The sequence below is a fragment of the Panthera uncia genome, chromosome B4 (assembly GCF_023721935.1).
Source record: "Panthera uncia isolate 11264 chromosome B4, Puncia_PCG_1.0, whole genome shotgun sequence".
NCBI classification, from domain to species: Eukaryota; Metazoa; Chordata; class Mammalia; order Carnivora; family Felidae; genus Panthera; species Panthera uncia.
This window is the reverse complement of record NC_064809.1, coordinates 87,715,192-87,733,660: the sequence shown is the minus strand read 5'-3', so window position 1 is coordinate 87,733,660 and position 18,469 is coordinate 87,715,192. Positions and strand designations below refer to the sequence as shown.

At 39.9% G+C, this 18,469-nt stretch overlaps 1 protein-coding gene across 2 annotated transcripts in view; it reads right to left on the bottom strand.

The window, feature by feature from the left end:
- TBC1D30 (TBC1 domain family member 30) overlaps positions 1-18,469 on the bottom strand; it is an 85,119-nt gene that overhangs the window by 16,940 nt on the left and 49,710 nt on the right. For both annotated transcript variants that reach the window (XM_049625910.1, XM_049625911.1), the window contains 5 exons: positions 17,718-17,843; positions 15,108-15,293; positions 9,282-9,450; positions 7,205-7,373; positions 3,022-3,127 (listed from right to left, as the gene is read on the bottom strand). In XM_049625910.1, the coding sequence (XP_049481867.1) occupies positions 3,022-3,127; positions 7,205-7,373; positions 9,282-9,450; positions 15,108-15,293; positions 17,718-17,843 (756 nt within the window). The remainder of the gene's footprint in view (positions 1-3,021; positions 3,128-7,204; positions 7,374-9,281; positions 9,451-15,107; positions 15,294-17,717; positions 17,844-18,469) is intronic.

Genomic DNA, 18,469 nt, shown 5'->3' with positions numbered 1-18,469 from the left:
TGTGCATGCACCCACGCATATACACACACATATATAGAGCCTGACCAACTCCATCTTTAAAAGGTAAAACCACACAATCATTTCCTCAAGGAAGTCTTCTGACAGAGATGCTCAAAAATGTTTGGAGAAGTTAATATAAGACCTAGAAAACTAGGCTGAAGCATTTTATTTACTGCAGTTAGTAACAAGGAAGCACTGAAGGCATTATGAAGAACAATGAAATGACCAAAGCAGTGTGGACAATCACTCTGGCAGCAAAATGCCAATGCTATTAGAGCGGAGGGAATCTGGAAGGAGGGCCACCATATAAGTGTTGTTTAATTCAGCAAACATTTATTGAAAAAGAGAAGGCAGGAAATTAATCTCAGACTCTCAACAGATGTTTGCTTAATGAAGTAATAAATTTATTGAGCAGCTGTAGTAAAAGGCAAAGTGCTAAGTGTTCATGAGCAAAGCACAGGCTCTGACCTCAAGGAGCTTAAAAATATCACTGAGGGGGCACCTGGGTGGCTCAGTCGGTTAAGCATCCAACTTTGGCTCAGGTCATGATCTTGTGGTCCATGAGTTCAAGCCCTGCATCGGGCTCTGTGCTGACAGCTGAGAGCATGGAGCCTGCTTAGGATTCTGTGTCTCCCTCTCTCTCTGCACCTCCCCTCAAAAATAAATAAACTTAAAAAAATTTTTTTAAATATCACTGAGGATATTACTGATTTAAGATAAATCACTGATTTAAGATACAGTCTTAAATCAAAGTAGAATGTGATGAATGTTCACAAGAGAGGTACAAAGAAAATGCCACAGTGATTCACAGAAATGGGAGATGATTTTAGTTGAGACTATCAGAGAATGCTTCACAAAGGAGAGGGCATCTGAACTGGAACTTTTCATGAGGAGGCAGGCCTTAATCATGTGAAGGTAGATGGGAAAGACTGAACAGAGGGGGCACAGGTACAGAGGAGGCATATTCCCAGGGATTCCTGGGAGTGTGGAGCACAGCTTGACTTGACCAGAATAAGAAAAGGGTATGAAAGGGAGGAGCTAGGACAGTCGAGAGCACTGGATGATAAGTTGAGAAATCCATGCTTCATTTTGTAGGCAGTGAGTAGCCAACAATGTTTCATGAGCGAGGGGGAAGGGATAATATCCTAGAGTCCTGCCTTGGGCAGATGAATCAGGCAGTTCTGTGAGACGTAAATGATCCCATATGTGGAAAATGCCAAGCACAGACCTTATACACAGAGCCATGTTCAAAAAGAGGTACTTCCCTCAGAGAGAGAATGAGTGATGAAGCAATAGCCCTGAGATGTGTGAGAAGAGTCGGGATCATAGCACCAACGTCAGCATCATACAGAACCCTTCTTCCTCTGAGACAGACAGGAAAGAAGAAAGAAGAGATGAGAAGGCAAAGAAAAGTTGAAATAAAAAAATATGAATGGCTGAATGGTCTTAGTTTCTTCTTTGTGATTTCTCTTTCTTTTTTCTGAGTTTCAACTTTTACCTTTATGTTGGGTTCATGCATGGGGTTATGTTTGGGGGGTGCTGGGCCAAGTCAACAGATTGGAAAACGAAGACTCAGGCCCTGACTTTGGGCTTGAGAAGTCCGACTGAATGGCTTAGTTGGTTGAGCGTCAGACTTCAGCTCAGGTCATGATCTCGCAGTTTGTGAGTTCAAGCCCCGTGTCGGGCTCTGTGCTGACAGCTCGGAGCCTGGAGCCTGCTTCAGATTCTGTCTCTCCCTCTCTCTCTGCCCTTCCCCGACTTGTGCTCTGTCTCTCTATATCAAAAATAAATAAATGAAAAAAATACATATATTTTAAAAAATATATGAATGTTCGGGGCAGTTCTATCAGGTGGTCAACATTCTCCAAACATAAGGGATTCTGAGAAGGAGCTGGAAGTGCCAGGAAATGAGCAAAGGAATGGAAACTCTTTGCTTCTCAAGCATGAAGTCAGGGCCTGAGTCTTCATTTTCCAATCTGTTGACTTGGTCCAGCACCCTCCAAACATAACCCCATGCATGGAACCCAACATAAAGGTAAAAGTTGAAACTCAGAAAAAAGAAAGAGAAATCACAGAGAAAGAAGAAACTAAGGCCCTAGGGCAACCTTGGACAAGACCCAGAGTTTGGTCGGTGGGCAAAAGGAACAACCAGGAAGAGAAGCAGTAGTCAGAAGCATCAGAGGAGAATAAGGATAAAATCATGTTACAGAACCTAATGCAAGAGAGAATGTTAACAAACCTGTTATCTTTTTTATACTCACTATCGCTTTTAATGCCTTGGTGAATATGATAGTGAGATATGATAACATGCCAGAAAATAACAAAACCCTTCAAGTCTTTTTATATTATGATTAATATAGAACAACATGAGTAGAATATATGGGTAAAACAAATTACCAAAACACTGATTAGAATAATCTCCTTTGGTGGAGAGGCACCTGGGTGGCTCAGTTGGTTAAGCGTCTGACTCTTGATTTTGGCTCAGGTCATGATCTCAGTCATGGGCTCGAGCTCCATTCGGGCTCCGTGCTGAGCATGGAGCCTTCTTGAGATTCTCTTTGTCCCTATGTCTCTGTCCCCCCCCCCCCACTATTCTATATATAAAAAAACAAACATTTAAAAAAATTTTTAAAGAATAATTTCCTTTTCAACCCTCAATAATTTCTCCCTCAAAATAATATGTTGCCCCACAAGTCTCCCTTTATGAAGGTTAAGAATCAGATTCAGAAGAAGTACCTGGTAATTTGGGCGGGGGTGGGGTTTAGAGGTTGGATTGCACGTTATGATTTTTAAGCAACGCAGCTTGAATGGAAGTATAACAAATATCCATTATTCATTTCTTCCTTCCTCTTGTGACACAGTGAGATTCTTATCAAATTATATATATAGACTCTTGGTCAAATGAAAAACTAAATCTGATGGCTGGCCAAACATATTTCCCAAAATTGCTGCTGTGACACTGCCTATTCCCACAGCACCCAGCACTCCCAGAGCCAAAATGGGGCCAGGCTGCCCACTCACCTGCATGAGTTCATGGCTTTCCAGAAGGTCATTCTCTAGCATCTCCTGGGTAAGGCGTCCCATGGTGCTGTAGAATTCGTCGGCTGTTTCACAGCATTCTATCTGCCTAGATAAAGAAAGAACAGAAAAATGAATTATTTAGGACACCGTGTTGTTTATCAGGCATGTACTGCAGTTGCAACAGGATACAGTGCCTCTTGCCATTAAATTAATCAAGTTAGCAATCAACAAAAACCACACTCCTGGGAACTTGTCTATGGCTTTGTCGTAGCTTGCATGTCCTGGCTTGAAATTCTCTGCTATTCCCAAATAAACCCATCTTTGCTGAATGCAGAGAAAAGATAAAAAAAATACCAAAGGCAACGTAGATGTACTTATTACAGGGTGAGCTCTCATCTTTCTTACCTGCTCCCCAGCCTCACAGCCCCACCTGTGGCATCTTTATTATTTTTATTTGACACTGTCTACACAGCAGAATGCCTACCACCGATCAGATCTAAGGACCACAAAATTGGGTACTAAAGAACAATTATCCCCTGGAGGGAATCTGGGGCTTTTAATCTGCAAATGAGGAGATCACTGATAAAATTGAAACCAAGCCACAGTAGAAAGGAAAGTGAAAAATACGAGAACTTTCTCTGTATATTTCATCATCCACAGGATGTTTTCACAGGCAGAAATTTTTCACTTCTTCTCAGGACACTGCTGCTAGTTGGAGATTACATCCTGCTTCCTGCATGTGCTTCTATACATAAATAAGAATCTGTCGGGGCACCTGAGTGGCTCAGTCAGGTGAGGTCTGACTTCAGCTCAGGTCATGATCTCACAGTTTGTGAGTTGGAGCCCTGCATCAGGCTCACTGCTATCAGCGCAGAGCCTGCTTTGGATCCTCTGTCTCCTCTCTCTCTGTCCCTTCCCAGCTTGTGCTCTCTCTCAAAAATAAATAAATATTAAAAAGAAAGAGAGAAAAAAAGAGTCTGTCGCTTGGCAACCTATAAGGCAGGTTATACTTTCAACCTTCTTCTAGAAGGGAAAAAAATTTAATAGTCTAAAGCAAAGAGCACTGTGTATTTGTTTCATTTATTACAATGTTTTTTGGATAGTAGGATAATTTTATTTGCCCACCGACATAAGACCTTCTCTTTGACATGCACTAATGTCGGGGAATTTCCACGGAGCCATCCAAAAAATACATAATGATGGAAAAACTTCAGGTTCTGGAGTGTTCTTCAATCCCACTGCCACTAAATGAAATAGACCATTGAAGTGCTATTACAAAGATACAGAGTGGCATGTGCGCATAACTGAAAAAGTGGTTACGTTTACCCTAGAGGGTGAGGAAGAGAAATAATGCTTCAGATGAGTTCTGAAAAATATCCTCCAGGTTGACGAGAAAGAAAAAGCGTTCCAAAGACATGGATGCAGGAGACAGCAGGCCCTCTCCAGGCCCTGCAAGGAGCTCCATGCAACCAAAGTTGGCCAGAAGGCCTATGTGGCCAGAGGGAGAGAGCAAGTGTTCAGGGTACAGAGCTGCAGACAGCAGATGGCAAAGGCCTCAGATGCCGGCTGAGCCTCCTCAGGGCAAGAGTCACCGAAAGGTGCTGAACAGGGAATGTGAGAGCAGATGTGCCCTTGGCAAGGTTGGCTGGAGGTCGCATGGCAAGTGTAGAGTATGACAGGGGGACAAGGAAGGAAACACCACGCTAGGCCTGGCATGAGGCCAAAGCATGGGGTCAGAGAAGAAAGGCTACATTAAGGAGATGCCAGCGAAGGTGAGCTGACAGTCCATGGCTTACATATTCCAAAAGCACCGCTGGTGTGAGTGAGAGGAAGAAATGCCAAGCTGGTGGAGTAAAGTGAATGGAGAGGTCCCATGGAGATGTTGTTCACGATTTTTCCAGTGCAAAGTTTGTGGGGAAGAATACAGGCCCTGGAGTCAGAAAGATCCAGGATTGAGTCCCAGCTCTGCTACTCATGAGCTGTGTGACCATGAACTAGTTAATTAACCCTCCGGGGGTAGCTTTCTCAGTTGAAAAGGCAAGGAGAATAATCCTACCTACTTCACAGGATTATGCAAAGAACTGAATGAGAAAATGTGTTTAAGCCACCTGACAGAATGATGGCACTGTAGGCACTTGGTGATGTATACTGGTTGCCCTTCCTTTTGCTGAACAAGCTGCAGGTTCAAAAAATGTAGAAGTGGAGTGAGCAAAGACTCTGAAACATTTAAAGTCCTACCAGTCTGATTCTATATCCCCTGAATTTCATAAATGATAGCTATTTATTATCCGTAGATTCACATAATTAAAAGTGCAGATTCTAGGGGTTCTTGGCTAGTTCAGTCAGTGGATCATGCGACTCTTGGTCTTGGGGTTGTGGGTTCAGGCCCTGCATTAGGTATAGAGACTACTTACAAATAAAATCTTTAAAAAAAAAAAAAAAAGTACAGATTCTAAAGTCAGGATACCTGGGCTCAAAATCAGGCTGTCCACTTACTGAGTGTCTTTGGGCAATTTACTTAACTTATCTGGGGCTCAGTTCCCACATCTGTAAAATGGGGATGATAACAGTCCTTGCCTTATGAAATGCAAGGACTAAGCGAGTTAGCTTCACATCTAGCATGCTTAGAACAATGCTTGTCCATTGCAAGCACTCCATGAATATTGGATATTAAGTGTATCTGTTATTATTTCAACAGTGCGACATCCCTGGGAGGACCATAGGGATAAATTCTGATCCTGCAGATAATGGATAGATGGGATAAAAACAGAATCGCTTCTTTTCTTCCTGCCCCATAATTAAGAACTAACACAAAGGTTACTAGAACTCAGCACACAGTTAAGTGCTACAGTATTTTAATCCTATAAACTAGTTACCCAGCAACTGGACTATCAGACCCACAGAAACCATCAAAGTGCAAAGAGTTTCAGGCATACAGTAGGTTGGAAACACATGATTACAGAAAAATATAGATACTGGGGGGGAATGAAAAGATAAGTAAACAGCACACCAAATCCCCAGAAGACTCATCTATTTGCCTAGCTGAAAAGCAGTGCGCAGTAAAACAAAGGCAAATGAGATAGCTATGTGATGTTTAAAAATACTTATACACAATAATGATCTTTCTACATCCCTGAATTGATAGTTGGTGGATCTTTCTTGCAAAAAGTATGAAATGCTACAAGTCTCCCAGGAAACAACTTATCATAAATAAAAAGTCTAGTTAAAAGGTTTTTGAAACAAAACACTGTCAGTGATTTATTAGTTTTCTGACATGTTATCTATGAGTACCCACTCAAGTCATTTATAGCTCTAAGAAAGAAACATTAACAACTTCTCTGAATCTTAACTATAACAATTGTCCTATAACCATAACTGTTGTCCTCTCCATTACCCAGAAGGTAAAATTTTAATGTAATAGTCATAATATATTAGAGATGGGTGAAAATACCCTCCTTTTTATAGTTCTGCTACTGGTAACAAATGTAAATAACATCTATGTGGCAATATGTTTAATAGTAATAGGTTTCATCATAGAATTAATTCTTGATAGAAGGAAAGAAGTTCCATGTGTTCTACCTTTTTTTAAATAGGCTCCCCACTCAAAGGGGTTCTAGAACTCACGACCCTGAAATTAAGAGTCACATCCTTTACCGACTGAGGCAGCCGGGAGCCCCCTGTGTGTTCTACTATTGACTATGTACTAAGCACCACAGATACCTTATACATATTATCTCATTTAATTCTATCGTGATCCTGAAAGGCAGAACTAAACAAATAATAAAAATTCAAAAAATAATCCAAATCATGAATGTTAACTAACAAGCCCACCTACTCCTCTCCAGATCTTCCTCTTCTAAGTTCCTCTCCCTCCCCCTCTTCCCAATTAGAGTCCAGGGAGAAGCTGCCAAAAGTAAGCCAGCCAGGATACTAGCACTGAAGAGGAGGAAGATATCTGCAGACCTGAAAAAGCTTACCCCCTTCCCCAACATAGATTCTATTTGCCACGCCCCCACCCCAACAATCAAGAATCAGCCAACTAAGATTTCAGAAAGCTAAAGCAATTCAACAAAGTTCCCAAATTTCTCTTTCGCTCACACTTAAATACAGATGCTTTCCATATTAGAGCACAGAACTTCTTAAGGCCCTCCACACCAGAGAACAGAAGGGGGAAATCACTTACTCTCCCAATTTTGCCCAGATGGCCAGCGACACCCTCAGGATGATTTCCGAACCTTCAAAGAAGACTGAATCCCAAATCTTTAAGACTGTATGGTTAGGGAGGCACGTAGCAAAAAGAGTCAGAAACCACTGCATCGTGAAGACATTCGTCAGTGGGGGCTCATATCCACCTGAAATGAATCAAATACTCTATGTTTCTTCAGAATTGATGTTTTGCAAGATATAAAAATACCCTCATTCAATCTTCCATGCCCACTAAACATGTTACATTTCCTGACTGATTTCTTCATATCTCTAATTCTGGTTCTTTCCTCCTTTTTTCCTTCTTTTTTTTTTTTTTTTGGAAGAACATAAGTGTGTCTGGTAAAAATCTCAATAATATAACCTTCACAAATTCTTTATATTTCAGAAATGTTAACCTGAAACTTTATTTGGCTCTACCTATTTATTTTGTGGTGCTAAAAATTAGGGAGAACGTTTTCCTCACCAAAAACAGGATTAAAAGAAAGGATTTTTTCGCCTCTCAAAACCTGAATTCAATTTTCAAAATCTCATAAAGCCCACTTTTATTCAAATGCTACCGATAAAAACAGGGCTCCTTATGAAATTACTTGTCTACTTCTTAAATTATGCACAGCTCTCAGACCACAGTGGAATTAAACTAGAAATAAATAACAGAAAGAAAGCTGGAAAATCCCAAAGTATCTGTAGATTAAACAACATGAAATTTTAAAATATTTTGAACTAAACTATACACACAGCTCACAATGAAGTTTGTGAATTCACCAAAAACACAGAGCTCCCTCCTACTTCCTGGAATGGCATTAAGTATGTGTTTTATGAAATAAAAAATGTAGATATTTAAACTGATCCTCCCTCCAAGTTAATCAGACTGTGCATTTACCCAAGGATAAGCAAAAAAAAAGCTCTATTCTCATTTCCTCTCTTCTTAAAGAACAAAGGAGCATCTTTTTTCAGAGACTTAGAATCTAAGGGCAGCACTTATAAGCAAGTGCAGGACTTATGGAGGAAAACGTAGGGCCGAGGAAAGCACGTCTGACATGGGACAGGCAAGGTGGTCTATCTGGAAGCACTATGAAATCCACACAGGTGCACAATTACACTGCACGGCCAAATTAAATGAGATTATTCAAATGGTTTAGAAGGAAATGCTGAGAGACTCCCAGGTGTCACTAAAATTTCCAGTGTACTGTAATCACAGATTAGGTCTTCAGATCGTTTCAAATTTTCCCAGATTTGAATGTGTGGGTGGGGGGTTGGCAACCGTATACAGGAAACACAGCAAAGCTCTCACTGTTTTCCTGGTATCCTGAGCATAGCCAGGGAAGCACAGGCAGTGGGTACATTCACAGCCGTTAGCTGGGGTGCTTCGGAAAGCTGGGAGATGCCCACCAGACAGCAGCGACTCGGAGCTGCTTACAGACCCGAATTTCCATCCCGGTCTCAACCTAGTGCCTTCCTTCAGGGTGCAGATTCTAGCTGGCCGTCCTGGAGAGCCCTTCTCCAGAATGAGCTGACCCACTCATCTCTGGTAAATCTAAATACCCTTACCATGAATAGATAAAAGGAGCAATTAAACGTTTCAATCCAAAAGACTATTGACGTATCTCCTAAAACTTAATGAAAACACATATTCCTCTCTCCATAGCCTCAGTGGTTCAGGCAAAACCGTAGTCTGTGTGAAATTGTACCTGTCGCTCTGTTTTAAAGAACTCCTATGAGATGGGTGCCAGCTTAGAGCAGTGTAACTAGATGGTAAGACATGGACACCATTCTTCACCTAGAGTGCAATACATCATTTCAGTTGTTGATCTCATACTGGGAAAGTATTAGGTTCTTGACTGACTTCCTAACCATGACCAGTTAGAGGCTCAGCATGTGGCCCTATCATTTTTTCAGTTCTATTCTTGTTCTCTAGCAATCTATTTCACTGCACCGTACTCTCACTAACAGAAATACCTGAAAACAAGTATTTCCGTTCAAGGTTTAGGCTCAGAGGTACAGTGGAATCAAAGTAAAATATTTTCACAGATATAAGAGCACTGAATCATCACTACCTCCGCTTTCCTTGTTTGCAGTTCTCTGAAGGGTATCCAGGTGCTGAGATAATTCAGGGAGCTTCAGTCTCAAGAGATCTCTGAAGACAGCCATATCCACAGACAATGCCCGGAGATTATTGACAAAATAGCTTTCAGGAAGTACCTTATCAATAAGGTAAATCATAATCTGAAGAAAAATACAAAGAATAAGATTACTTCTGAAAACCTGGGATCCCTAACATGTCCTAAATACAAGGGACATATTCAAAAATGCGGTTAGCCAAAGTACACCATTCTTTAAATGTGTCAGTCTAAAGTTTCTAGATGGGCCACTAGACCTAAGTTCACCCCCAAAGTAGCTGTGCTTATACAACCTTCCGCCCCATTCAGAAGTGATGGAGCACATACTTCATCAGCAGCCAGCAGGAATCTCAATGCTGGCTCCCTGATGTCAGCACAGTTTTACAACCTTAATATGAAAACCAAGAGCTGAACCATCATAAAACACCGCAACTAAAGCAAGTCTCAGGATTCACTTAGCATCAGCTCAGAAACTGACAGTGGCTTTCCTCTCCCAGGAGACTGCAACAAGGTTTCGTGTGAATACACGGTATTTCTAAAATCTGGATTTCTCTCATAAGATTGTCTCACAAGTTCTTCAAATTACTCTTTTCATTCTGACTTTTCTACTTGCATTACCTTTTCTAAGATATCAAGAACCACTAGATTGACCGAGCAGAACACACAAGAGTTCTATATGTCAATCTCCGGTTGTTTCCCCATCAGCTTGTACACTCTGCTAGGTCTTCCCCCACCCCAGAAAACCACTGAGTCCCCAGAGCCCAGGAAAAACAAGATTAAGAATAGAATCATAGCTAACCCTATATGTTGGTAGAGAAGTAGCTGTCTCACATTTTGATTTTTCTGTCTAACACAAAACTCTATTTTCCAAGAAAATTATCTCCCAGACCTGACAAGGGCCCATTTGTCCCTCATCCCTGGCTTGTAATTTCTACTTTTTCGGGTCATAGTTTTGACTAATAAGGCTGGGCCATACTCTTGAGAAGGTCCCTCGGAGACCTTTATTCCAAGAGTGGACAGGTAGAGCTTAGCAATAAAAGGAGTACAGCATATTCAATCTGTGGAGGAAGGAAGTCCTAGAGAGACTGGGGCCAGTTGAGGGGGAATGCAGAGGTCCGAGAGAACGGAGTATCCTGGTGGGGACCTTGCACTCTACTTCTTTTTTTTTTTTTTTTTAATTTTTTTTTTTTTCAACGTTTTTTATTTATTTTTGGGACAGAGAGAGACAGAGCATGAACGGGGGAGGGGCAGAGAGAGAGGGAGACACAGAATCGGAAACAGGCTCCAGGCTCCGAGCCATCTGCCCAGAGCCTGATGCGGGGCTCGAACTCACGGACCGCGAGATCGTGACCTGGCTGAAGTCGGACGCTTAACTGACTGCGCCACCCAGGCGCCCCCCTTGCACTCTACTTCTAAGGAGAAGGGGGACTTACAGGATCACAAAGGTAAAATTTAAAAGTAAGAGTCTCTCTATTACTGCACTTTCTATCTAAGGATATAATAGAGAGAGAGACACTTAAGCTTTAAAAAGAAATCATGGGGGTGTCTGGGTGGCTCAGTTGAGCCTTCGACTTTTGGTTTCCGCTCAGGTCATGATCTTGCGGTTGGTGAGTTCAAACCCTGCACAGAGCCCTGCACTGGCCATGCGGAGCCTGCTTAGGATTCTCTCTCTCCCCCTCTCTGCCCCTCCCCTCCTTGCTCTCTCTCTCAAAATAAATAAACTTAAAAAAAGAAGATAGCAGTTAGCAACTAAAAAATAAAAAAGAAACTATGATCTCTCAAAATTACACAAAACAAGAAAAACAAATTTCCAATTATCATAGTAATTCTTATGACACAATGAAATTATCTGTCCAAAGGCATCTCTAAGTCTGACATAGGACATAAGAGATAGCTGTGCGTTTTGTTAAGTATGTCACTCCACCCATCACTATATTTCAAAGACCACACATTGGGGAAAAAAAAGGATAAATAATGGCAATAGAGCAAAACAGTTTCTTCAACAAATGGTGTTGGAATAAGTGGACATCTACATGCCAAAAAATGAATCTAGACACAAAAAATTACACCTTTCACAAAAAAATGACTCAAAATAGATCACAGACCTAAACATAAAACGCAAAACTATAAAACTCCTAGAAGACAGCATAGCCTAGATGATCTTGGGTACGGTGATGACTTTTTAGATACAACAGCAAAGGATACCATCCATGAAAAAAGTCACTGGGAAGCTAGATTTCTTTAAATAAAAACTTCTGTTTTGTGAAAGACAATGTCAAGAGGATAAGAAAACAAGCCACAGACTGGGAGCAAATATTTGCAGAAGACACATATGATAAAAGACTATTACCCAAAATACATAAAGAACTCTGAAAGCTCAAAATAAAATAATCAGTAGGATCAAATGGACCAAAGACTTTAACAGATACCTCACCAAAGATGTGTTTGGATGGCAAATAAGCATATGAAAAGATGATTCACATCATATGTCATCAGGGAAATTCAAATTAAAATGAGATACCACTGCACACCTATTAGAATGGCAAAAATATGGAATGCTGACACCACCAACTGCTGACCAGGATGTGGAGCAACAGGAACTCTCATTCGTCGCTGGCGGGAACGCAAAATTGGATAGTCACAATTTTGGGAAGACAGTTTGGAAGTTTCTTACAAAACCAAATATACTCTTACCATATGATCCAGCAATCACACTCCTTGGTAGTTACCCAAAGGAAGTGAAAACTCACATCTACACAAAAATCTGCACATGGATGTTTATTGAAGCTTTATTCATACCTGCCAAAACTTGGAAGCAACAGAGATGTCCTTCAGTAGGTGAATGGAAAAACAAACTACATACAGCCAGACAAAGGAATAATATTCAGCACTAAAAATAAATGAGCCATCAAGCCATGAAAAGACATGAGGAACTTTAAATGCATATTACTAAGTGAAAGAAGCCAATCTGAAAAGGCTCCATACTCTGATTCCAGCTATATGACTTTCTGGAAAGGGTAAGACTGTGGAGATAGTTAAAAGATCACTGGTTGCCAGGGGTGAGGGCAGGGGGAATGAATAGGCAGAGCACAGAGCATTGTTGGGGCAGTGAACACCCTCTCTACAAATACTTTAATGACGAATACACGTCGTTAAACATTTGTCCAAACCCACAGAATGTACAACACCAAGAGTGAGTCCTAATGGAAACTATGGACTTTAGGTGATTATGACCCATTGATACAGGTTCATGGATTGTAACAAATGTACCTTTGAGAAGTGATGGTGATAACGGGGGAGGCTACACATGTGTTGGGGCAGGGGGCATATGGAACATCTGTGTCTTCCACTCAGTTTTGCTGTGAACCTGAAACTGCTCTAAAAAAATTATGCATTTTTTAAAAAATAACTAATGAAGGAGCATCAAAATTTTAACAAGTAGTTAAAAATAGTTACTAAGAAAAAACAGTAAGTGCTGAAAAGCAAGGAAATGGTTTACCTCCTTCTAAAATAAACTATATATCTGCCTAATAATTAAAACTTGCAAAAAAAAAATATTGCAGAGGCCAAAATAGCCGCTAAAAAACACGGATACCAATATCTTCCTTTGCATCTGAAATGATTCTTCATGAATCTAATCTTCCTCTGCATATTCAATGTCTAACCACAAGATTCCTAAATGATGATGATGTCATTTCATTTCACAGAGTTCATTTTCTTAGAGGCAGAAATATAAATATGCAGCTCCTCAGCTTTATCTAATCCATCTTTTTTATGTGCATTTAGTTTCCCAAGTATCACTGAGCCTTTCCATGATTTGATTGGCATGTATGTCCCCTCCCCCAAACTACTCCACCTCACCTGCTAACCCGAATTGCTTATTCTAACTTTTCAACAGAACAGTTCTCATTTTATAGGCATAGAAATTACATCTGAAAAGAAAAAATTGACTAAAGCTGATAGACTGAGTAAACAAAACTGCTTCTTGATAAAAAACGTTTTAAACGTTTAAATTCATACATTTATTTGTCTCTGGCTCCTCCCTCCCCCACTTATTTGATGAACATGTAGCTTCAGAGCTGTTTCCTTAAATATGCGAATGGAAAAAGTGAAAGGGTGAATACGGATTTAGACTATGTCAGGCTGGCTTTATAATTAATTCCACCATGATACATACAAAACGAGAAGGAATATTTGTTTGTTTGTCCGTATGACATTAGTCAGTGATTGGAAATATGCTTAAGATTATTTACCACAATCAAACACAAGGCTTGGGGGAGGCTCTTGAATACAAAGACTAAGTATCTATTCCACCCATCACAAAGCATTGCAATCAATAGCAGATTGAGAGTTCAAACATGAATTAGCAACCCCATATTGCCCCAAGCTAATAAGGGAGTAGTCATCCTGCACATGTGAAATGCTTCATTTCTCATAAAGATTATTTCTGGTGATTCACTGACTCACATTCCAACACATAAGCTTAAATTGCTTGTGACCCATCTCAAAGTGTTTCCAGAATTTTTTTTTTTAACAAACAAAGGTTCCAGGTATCAAAGATTAAAAGATAATAAAATATAATTCACCTCCACAACCTTTCTCCATGCAAATACCTTCCATAATACACACTCACTCTCAGCCTACCTCCTCCATACCTCACCCCATATGTGAAAGAGTAAAGCAATCCAGTAACAAGACCCAACCTGAATTAAGCATAACTTGTGGGAAAGTAGGAAGTTTCTAACAAGACCCTTCGTGTCCCACCTCTTGGTAGTCACACCCTTGTGTAAGACCTTCCCCTTGAGTAAGAGCTAGCCCTAGTGACTGGCTTCTAATGAATAGGATGTAACAAAAATGAAAATGTAACTGATAATAGGCTACAAATCCGCAAATGAATCTCTCCTACCTTGTCCATTCTCTTTTACTCTCTTATTCTGAGGGATGCTGGCCACCTTGTTGTGAAATGGAGACATGGCAAAGAACTTAAAAAGGCCTCCAGCCAACAGCCAGCCAGACTTAGGCCCTCAGTCCAACAACCTGTGAGAAATTAAATCTTGCCAACAACCACATGAACAAATTTGGAAGTGAATGCTGTCCCCAAGTGAGCTTTCAGATGAGATTGCAGACCCAGCCAAAAGTTTTGATGTCACAACAATATGACTTTGAGCCAGCTAGGCTGCACTCAGATTCCTGATTCCAAGAAACTATGAGGTAAATCATGTTTGCTATTTTAAGTAGCTAATTTGTTATGCAGCAATGGATAATTAATACAATTAGTATTCAACTTGCTTTAAAAATATGATGTTTCAGGGGCACCTGGGTGGCTCAGTCAGTTGAGCATCTGACCTTAGCTCAGGTCATGATCTCACAGTTTGTGAGTTCCAGTCCTGCGTCAGGCTCTGTGCTGACGGCTCAGCGCCTGGAGGCTGCTTTGGATTCTGTGTCTTCATCTCTCTCTGCCCCTCCCCCACTCATGTTCTGTCTCTCTGTCTCTCTCTCTCTCAAAAATAAACATTAAAAAAAATTTTAAAGATATGCTGTTTCATAAGCAAGACTAAAAACATAATGATTCTACTCACATTTGGCAGTTACATGAGTCCATCACTTGACCTGGCTTTAACGTGGGGGAAATGTTATTATGGGTAATTACAAATGCGCAGCAAACCCCTCGGAAGGCGGTGGGTCGAAAAGGAAGAGATATTACAGTTCCAACGTTTGACTCTCAGACAGTTTCAGTTGCCCTCTCCAGAGCCTGATACTCACTTTCAGTGCATCCCCTTCATTGCCTTCCACCACTTCCAGAATTAGAGCAGCCAGGATGTTAAAGCCTTGGCAGTAACCAACATTCTTGTTCCATCGAGCATAGGCCAAAAGGACCCGTTTTAACACAACCCTGTCCTGCTCAGCCTCCTGGCCACAGTAAGAACTGCAGCCTGTGCGGTGAAGATCCTAAAGAAGAGAAACAATTATCTTTTCTAATGGTTCCTTATTTTCTCTACAAAAAAAAAAAAAAAAAAAAAAAAAAAGCCTTTAGTTGTATCTCTGCTTCAGCACTAAATAGAATATGTATTTTAGTTTTTTATTATTTTTATTTTATTTTATTTTTGATTATTTTTCTAAGTTTATTTATTCTGAGAGGGTAGAGAGGGACAAAGAGAGAGGGAGAGGAAGAATCCCAAGCAGGCTCCGAGCTGTCAGCACAGAACCCATCATGGGGCTTAAACTCATGAAATTTGAGATCATGACCTGAGCCAAAACCAAGAGTTGGATGCTTAATCGACTAAGTCACCCAGGTGCCCCAACATGGATTTTAGTTTTTAAAACTATATATGTACCCTAGACACAAGCCAAAAACAATTTTTTAAATTTTCTTTCTCCTAACATTTTCTAATATGCAAAGATACATTTTTTTCCAGTTTTATTCGGATATAGTTGACTAAGGACATTTTCAAGGGGAATTTCAGTCAAATTTTTCTAAATTTCTTTCTAATTTTCTATTAAAGTTAAGTTGTTTCCAGAAGTGATACAAATGTGATTCAGAATTAACAAAAATTGCATTATAATTCTATATAAATTGACAGTTTCTTTTAATACTAGGTCTCAGATAAAACAACGGTCACTTCAATACACATATGATAGATGCTAACATTATTCCTTTCTCGAAAACACAATGTAATATTTACCTATTAAAACTCTAATATTAAGGAGAAAAATCAAAATAGCAAAGAATGCAATCTATATTGCAGAGAGACAGAAAAATTATTCTGTTCAAGACACAGAAATCTTTCTATCTAAATTGGTTTATAAATTTGTATAAAAAGGACAGAAACATTTGTTGTACTTTAATATTTAATGAGATCAATATATATCATTTAATAACTAAGCAGAGACTATGATTTTCATGAGCTAATGTCATTTTACTGACAGAGCATTTACTTCAATGAGAAAAACGAAACATTCTCTTAATAACATGATTGTTATAAAATGTACATTGCCTTAATTCACAATTTAAACAGAAAGAAAATATTTCAAATATGGAATACTTTGAGGCACCTGGGTGGCTCAGTCAGTTAAGCATCTGACTTCGGCTCAGTCATGATCTCACAGTTCAGGGGTTCAAGCCCCACATCGGGCTCTCTGCTGTCAGCGCTGAGCCTGCTTCTGACCCTCTGTCCCCCTCTCTTAATGCCCCTCTGCCACCTGCTTGTTCACGCTCACTCAAAAATAAATGAAAACATTTTTTAAAAATATATGGAATACTTCATTTCTGAGAAACATTCTGAAATTCCAAATAAAGAGCTGAAAGATGGATAGTGCAGACACTTTTAAAACATACAAAATAAAATTTTATAATTGTTTTCAACATTTGTCTGAAACAGACCAAGTTAGATCACATAGAAACTTCTTTTAGTTAGTACTTCCTCATGAGAAAAGTATCTTCAAATCTGCCAAAACCTTAGCCATCTTCCGGTGGCCAAAATTTATGAGACAACTTCCCTTTTAAAACCCTAGCTTAGGGGTACGTGAGTGGCTCAGTCAGTTAAGCCTCTGACCCATGCTTTCAGCTCAGGTCATGATGTCATGGTTCATAAGTTCGAGCCCCACGCTGACAGCACAGAGTCTGCTTGGGATTCTCTCCCTCTCTCTCTATCCCTCCACCACTCACACACGCACTCACGTGCATGCTCTCTCTCTCTCTCTCTCTCTCTCACTCAAAATAAATAAATAAGCATTAAAAATAACCCAACTTAGCATTACACTGTAATGAACTCATAAAATCAAAAGCCATGTGCTGGAGGTTTATGTAAGAAAACAGTAGTGGGATCAAATTGAATCAGCATCCTTGGCTTTTGGCAACAGGCCCTAATCAACTGTAATAATCCCAGTAGGCAAACCACAGCTGCCTCCACAGCTGGCATGAACCCTTGACCATCTGGTTCAAAGTAGACCCATCAATCTATCTTCATAAATTAACAGTTAAGGAATTATCAAAGGCCCTAATAAGAGCCCAATTATTTTAATAGGAAATATACTTAACTTTAAATTTCTCAATCTGTGACTTTTATGTAAAAATCCAGTTAACAGCACTGACCCATGCTAAAGAAAGTAAAAGAAATTTCAATCTCCTGTCAAGTAAGTTAGATAAGCAAATAGAATATGAACAGAAACATTTTCTTCTTACTGCCAACATACAAATTTATGAAGACAAGATACTGTCAAAGTTCCCATTAAAAGGCTGTTAACTAATGAAATAAGAAAGCAGAAAATATATAGACATTCAGACCATAAGGTTTGATCCTCTATCCAGTAAACACCTGGCTCTTAGAATCTTCCTTTTCAGTCAGGACAGTAGGCCAAACTCAGGGGACTTACCTTGACTATCTGAATTCCCATGGAGTCATCATCAGGATTACTCCTTTCATTGAAAGTGAAGCGCATGGTTTTGTCCCAATCAATAGCTATACTGTGCAAATAATGATCTGCCAAGGTCAACCAAACCTAAAATATTAAGAGATAAAAAAGAATGCTACACTAAAATATATAATTTCATCCTTCTTTATTAAAAAATAGTTATCACAGGGGTGCCTGGGTGGCTCAGCTGGTGAAGCAACCAACTCCTGGTTTCAGCTCAGGTCATGATCTCATGGTTCATGAGATCAGGCTCTGTGCTGACAGTGGGGAGCCTGTTTGGGGTTCTCTCTCCCTCTCTCTCTGCCCCTCCCCTGTTCACATGCACTCGTACATACGCGCACTCTCTCTCAAAATAAACTTTAAAAAAATAGTTATCGTATCTAACAAGAAAATGGGAACTGATCCTAGACCATATATAGCCCACTTGTAGAAATCAACTTTTCATTGAAATGTTTGCTGTGCTGAATTGAACCAATTAGAGCCTTTCATTTATTGTTTTCTTTATTATTTGTTGAGCTTCTGCTACGCAGCAAGCAATGATCCGATCATTACGGATACTGTTAAGAGAACAAAAAAAAATTCCATTTTTATTTCAGTTCACTGGATTAGCTATATTATGTTATATACTTGTTAGACTTGACTCTGAATTGCTCTCTGTACATGGACACGAGCCACCTGGTCATTCATGGAGAATGGGTCTTTTTTCACCATGG